The sequence below is a fragment of the Merops nubicus genome, unplaced genomic scaffold (assembly GCF_000691845.1).
Source record: "Merops nubicus isolate BGI_N331 unplaced genomic scaffold, ASM69184v1 scaffold21864, whole genome shotgun sequence".
In the NCBI taxonomy this organism is placed as follows: domain Eukaryota; kingdom Metazoa; phylum Chordata; class Aves; order Coraciiformes; family Meropidae; genus Merops; species Merops nubicus.
The window spans coordinates 136091-141564 of record NW_008606531.1 but is presented as its reverse complement, the minus strand read 5'-3'; the positions used below and the strand labels follow the sequence as shown (position 1 = coordinate 141564).

Genomic DNA, 5474 nt, shown 5'->3' with positions numbered 1-5474 from the left:
GAGAGCACTTGCCAGTCCTGAAAACCATCCATCTTCCTATAGACAACCACTCCATATTTCTGCACCAGAGCCCAATCTGCAAGGCACATTTCTGTACCTTTATCTTTTTTCTGCTAATGTAGGGCTTTGCTATTTTTTTCTTGAAGGCAATCAGTCCTCCAAAATATGCTGAAATAGGTCTCCAAATGAATTCATTCTTAGTATGTTTGAAAATCACCACAGTCGGGGAAAGCATTTGAAGAAAAACTGCCCTTAAAATGGCTCAATTAAAAGTACCAAAGCAATTGTACTTGCCTATACAGTAAATAGAGTACTTTGAAATGGGTTATCCTGGTAGATTTTCTTCTAAATAGTCACCCTTCTGTCTTTTTATTGTTGGTGGTGGTGGTGGTATGTTGTTTTTTGTCGGGTTGTTTTTTGTGGTTTTGTTGTTGTTTGTTGTTTGGTTTTTTTTTTTTTCCATTTTGTTATTTCCTATATTCTGGAGAGAATCCATAGTAAAAATAAATATTCAGAGTGGCAGTGGCTCCTGCATGTGTTTTGGACTCCTGGTGAGATAAGCCCAGTGGTGTGTTTGTGGTCATGGTGGGCACTGCTGGCAGCAGTTCCCGTGTCTCGGGCACAGCCCTGTGACAAGGCACACGGGCTTCTCGGCTTGGAGGAGCCCCACGTACTGCACTGAGAAATCAGCTTTCCTTCACGTTGCTCTGAATCACGGGGAGGGTAGTTTAGGCTTCATGTGCCTTGTATTGTGTCACTAAAACTTGCTGGAAATCTTGTGGTATGGCTGAAAAGCTTTCGGTACAGCAGGGCTCCAAATACGCGTTTTCCTGTCTTTGCTGTTTTCTGTGGATATATGCAGTATTTATCATACAGTACTTATATAGCTCCTTTCACTTCTTAAATCACAACGTGGTTTTTACAACATGATTCTTTGTCTTCTTTTCGTAGGCATTTCCTATTTAAACATGGATCTGGGTCTTCAGCTATCTTCAGCGCAGCCAGTCAGAACTATCCTTTAACATCCAATACTGTTTACTCTCCACCTCCTAGGCCTCTTCCTAGAAGTACCTTTTCCAGACCTGCCTTCACTTTTAACAAACCTTACAGGTGTTGCAACTGGAAGTGCACTGCTCTGAGTGCCACAGCTATCACAGTCACCCTGGCGTTGTTGCTAGCCTATGTTATTGGTAAGCCTCTTTCTTCTCCCTGCTGAATTGCTCTTTACCTTTTCTGTCCTGTTGTCTTGCTTGCTTCTGCACTAACACAAGTCATGTTTTACTAATAATGTTTGCCTTTGGGTGCTTTGTAAATTATGGCAAACAAAATGCTAGGTTGGCCAGAGGTGGAATAAAACATGGGATTCTCATTAACTTTCTACTCTTTTAACCTTGATGCTGCCTAATAGAGAAAGAAATATTATACAAGATGACATGTTTATACTAGCAGAGGACTCCTACTGATTTTAATTGCTGTGGTGTTTTTCTTAAATTAAACATTTGATTTTCTTATTAAGCCTTAAAACATTGTTGCTCTTAAAGTATTACTCAGAAAAGACTAATAACATTTACTTGAGTTTTGCCTTGCTACCTTTGTTTCATTTTTTCAGGCTGATCACAATTTAAGTCTTTCATTTTTTCCTGTTAATTCTTATATCATTGGCTAGAATGGCAGCTAGTTCAAAAACGTATAGTATCTTACACTGTGTTTTCTAAGTTATATTTTGCTGTCTCTTCATTGAATTTGTTTCAGAAAACTGGTACACAGGCTGAAGCACCATTACTTTATTTCCAAATCACCTTTGTAACTTTGCAGTTTTGTTATCACAGTAGGTTTGTAGGATTTATCAGAGTAGCTAGAAATGCCTGCATGGTTTTTTTTTTGAAAGATAGATATACTGGAGGTGGGCTTGGAGTCAGTGTGATGACAGTCGTACAGGGAGCAGGGAGAGCAAGCCTTTGTACCTTACTGTATGACATTTTGGCTGAACATTAATTATTACTTTGGTTTTTCAATCTGAATTGAAACATATTACAAAGCATTCATTATGTAGAACCTTAGAATGCAACTCTGGCTTCTGTAAACATAGAGCAATCTAATTTTGGCTTGTGTGACACACTTTCTTGCATGCACTCGTGGTTTGTTGGTTTAGTTGTCTGTTTGCAGGTGGGCAGGAGCCAGATTATCCCCAAATCTGACAACCTTAGAACTGGGTAGACCTGACAGAGTGGCTTGTGTTTGGTAAAACTTGTACCAATACCTCTAACCCAATAGCTGGTCGCCCTTTTTCTATGTTGTCTAAATAATTGTCTCTATAGTGAAAATTATTACAGTTTCAGTCATTTTTGTTGCCCCATGCTTTTCTTATCCCACAGTGGCAAACCTCTGGTTACTGTCAGTGGGATTCTCATCAGGAGGGTTTTTTTTCTAACCCCCTCATCTGATGCATATGGGAAGACAGACATGATTCTGATGTACGATTATTTGGAAGCACCTGAGGATCCAGTAAACTCCACGAATTGCAGATTTAGCAAACAGCTGCTGAGCATATGCCCTCGGCTAGGACTGCCTGTATAATTTTTGCAGCCTCATCTGTTTGCTACATATATCACTCGCACCATTTAGATTTTATCTGGATGAAGAACTACCTGTTTCATCCCTGCTTAGATTTCAGTCTGGCACTGAGAATTCTCTGACTTTCTACACAGATTCTGCTGCGTGTCATCAGCCTGAGAAGGGTGTGAGCACTCCATGGCGCTAGGAGTTCAAAAGCTCTGTATCAATTTCCTGTAGATGTGTATGTCTTTATCTTAACCTGGTAACATAAAGGTGTAACATGTTTTCTTTAGTTAGAACTAGGTAAAGTGAAGATGTCTTTGTATTTTATCAAATATTAGTATTGGTAGCTAGGTTTTCCATAGCAAAATATAAATGTCTGAAACCAGGAATTCCAATCCAGAAAATTTTCCAAGATGCCATTGTTTGCTCCTGTTTGCCCCTGATATTTTTCAGTTGCCTAATTTTTCCTGCAGACTCAGGTAGTATTAGTTAGCTTATTACAAATTAAGAATCATGCTGCCCATTCTTGGTTGGTTAAATATTTAATTAAGTTCATCCTCTGTTCTTATGAGCCAAGTACCTAGTTCTGTTTTGTTATGTATGAATAATAGTGTATAAACTACTTTTAAAGTTCAGTTCTGTAGCATTTCATATTTGCATATCTTTTTTACATCAAAAATTTAAATGTCCATGTATTAAGCTAGAGTAGTTGAATATACAGCTGAATGTAACTTTCTGAAGTTAAAAATCACTCCCCCAAGTATTTCCTCTTTGTTCATCACGGTTCAGGTTCCTCAGCCCTGATTCCAAGCAGATTTTTTTTTCAAGTCAGAGGGAGTTATTTACAAGCAACGACCACAAACATGGGCCCAAATTGCAAAACAAAACTCATTTTAACTTCAGGATCAACCTGAACCTGAGATCAGATCAGTTGTTTTTACTGGAAGAGTAAGGGAGAACTTGTAAAGGCAAAATTATTTTCATCATTATATTTTATGGCACAGTCTATATTAACTTATACTAAACTGTAAATTCATTCCAAATGAATGTAGATCAAAATTCAACATTGTTTTGTCTTCCTTTTATCTAATAACTTAAATGTGCTTTCTCAAATATCTTGCACTGCCATTAGATGCATGAGCAACATGCTACTGTTAAAAATGGGCCCAAATCTCAGCTTCAAGTCAGAACATTCCCAAAGTAACCCAAGGCTTCCTCCAGATCAAAAATTTGCTAGTGCCTCTTATATTTGAAAGCAACTGAGACCTGTGCCAGAGAGGTCTGAGCTGTGATTTCTTTTCAATATAAAGGTAAAGTAGCAAAATGGTTTTGTTCTTTTGTTTTTCAGTCTTTCCCTGTTATCAGTAGGACTCAATAGAGAAGCTTTTACTTGAGAACACATACTTCTATATTTTTCACTCCTTTGAACTACTAGTCAGTTAAATTTTTTTTTCTCCATGTTTCTACATTTGACCCATAATCATCATGATTATTATTTGGTCCTTTCAGAAGGAAATTTGGGTATTATACGGACAGCAAGGAAATTCTAGAACCCTGTAAATGGTTGTGTAACAGCTGAGTCATTGAAAATCTTTAGTCATAATATTTAGTTTATCAAGTAAAATACATATTTTCACTTCAACAGGAGTAATTTCTTGGAATAGGTTCTAAAGTCATAGTAGTTACTCAAAAAAAAAAAAGTGGATGTTTGGTCTCCACACTGTAAATGTATAGAATTATTTGCTGTAAAATAGAAGCATATATGCTTTTTCTTCTGTACTTTCATCTGTGTTGAGAGCTGTAAAGCATTCAGGGCAGTCTGGGGCACAGTCGCTTGAATGTGCCCACAAAGAGAGCACTGGAGGGAGGTGAGTAAATGGGACACCCACCAGGGACGTGGTCTTGGTGCTTCACCAGCAACTCCTGAGAACCTGGCCAGGGCTGTGGGGAGTGGGCAGAGGGCTGGGTTCAGGCCAAGTGGGATTGGCATGAGGCGAGAGCCTGACTGGGGAGAAGCAGTGACCTGCTCTTCAGAGAGCGATGGCAACGGGCAGGCTCTGCCTGCTGGCACTCGCTGTGTCTGGGGGGCACACGAGCTCTGGGTCTTCTAAAGATTTATGCAAATGAATGCTCAAATTTGAAAAGAAAAAATCTTGAGGGAAAAGTATTGAAATCCAATTACCTAGGAGTTTTTCTAGTTTTGATAGTAAAACAGAAATGGAACAATCCCTGGCTGTTCCTTGATGTGCTTTTCTCTAGCATGAGGTGCTTGAAAGGACTGAGCTGGGCCCATGTCCCCAGTCTAGGCTCAGTTATTTACAGAGGTGGCGCCCTGTAAAAGGAAGTATAGAAAAGAAACCTGAAATTTCTGTCATATTTTAAAAAATAGTTTATTTTATCTGATAAGGAAGATGAGGACTAAAAGACACTGTGAACCTACTGATGTCCAAAGGCTATAATGTAGATTCCAAATTATCACATGAAAGACTAGAACATATCTGTTTGATTCAGTGCAGTCAATAGTTGTGGCTTTCTGATCATCTATTGGTCTGTTGTTGCTATAAGGAGCATAAAATAGGCTACTGTTGTGGAAGAGTATAGTAAATATTCTCTTTTTTTAAATCTCATTATAATAAAACCCTAAGATGCCATCAGCAATTAAAGATGACTAAAAATTTAAGAGTAGGGAAGGCAAATACAACAGATAGCATAAGACATAAGATTTTTTCTGTAATTTTTTTAGCACCACACCATTTTATTTAGGTACAATGTGATGTTTGATATGGCTGCTCATCTAGTCAGTTATTTTTAGCCCATTAGTGAGTAGAATTTTCCTTCCATGATACCTCACCATTTTATCAGCAACTGATTTGGACTTGCAAATCACTGGTCCTATTGATCAAAGGTGCTGAACT

At 38.3% G+C, this 5474-nt stretch overlaps 1 protein-coding gene across 1 annotated transcript in view; it reads left to right on the top strand.

Moving 5' to 3' along the window:
- Nucleotides 1–951: 951 nt before the first annotated feature.
- TENM1 (teneurin transmembrane protein 1) overlaps nt 952–5474 on the top strand; it is a gene marked incomplete at its 5' end in the record, with an annotated part of 137927 nt that continues 133404 nt past the window's right edge. Inside the window, one exon of the mRNA XM_008939684.1 lies at nt 952–1190. Coding sequence (XP_008937932.1) covers nt 952–1190 — 239 coding nt within the window. The remainder of the gene's footprint in view (nt 1191–5474) is intronic.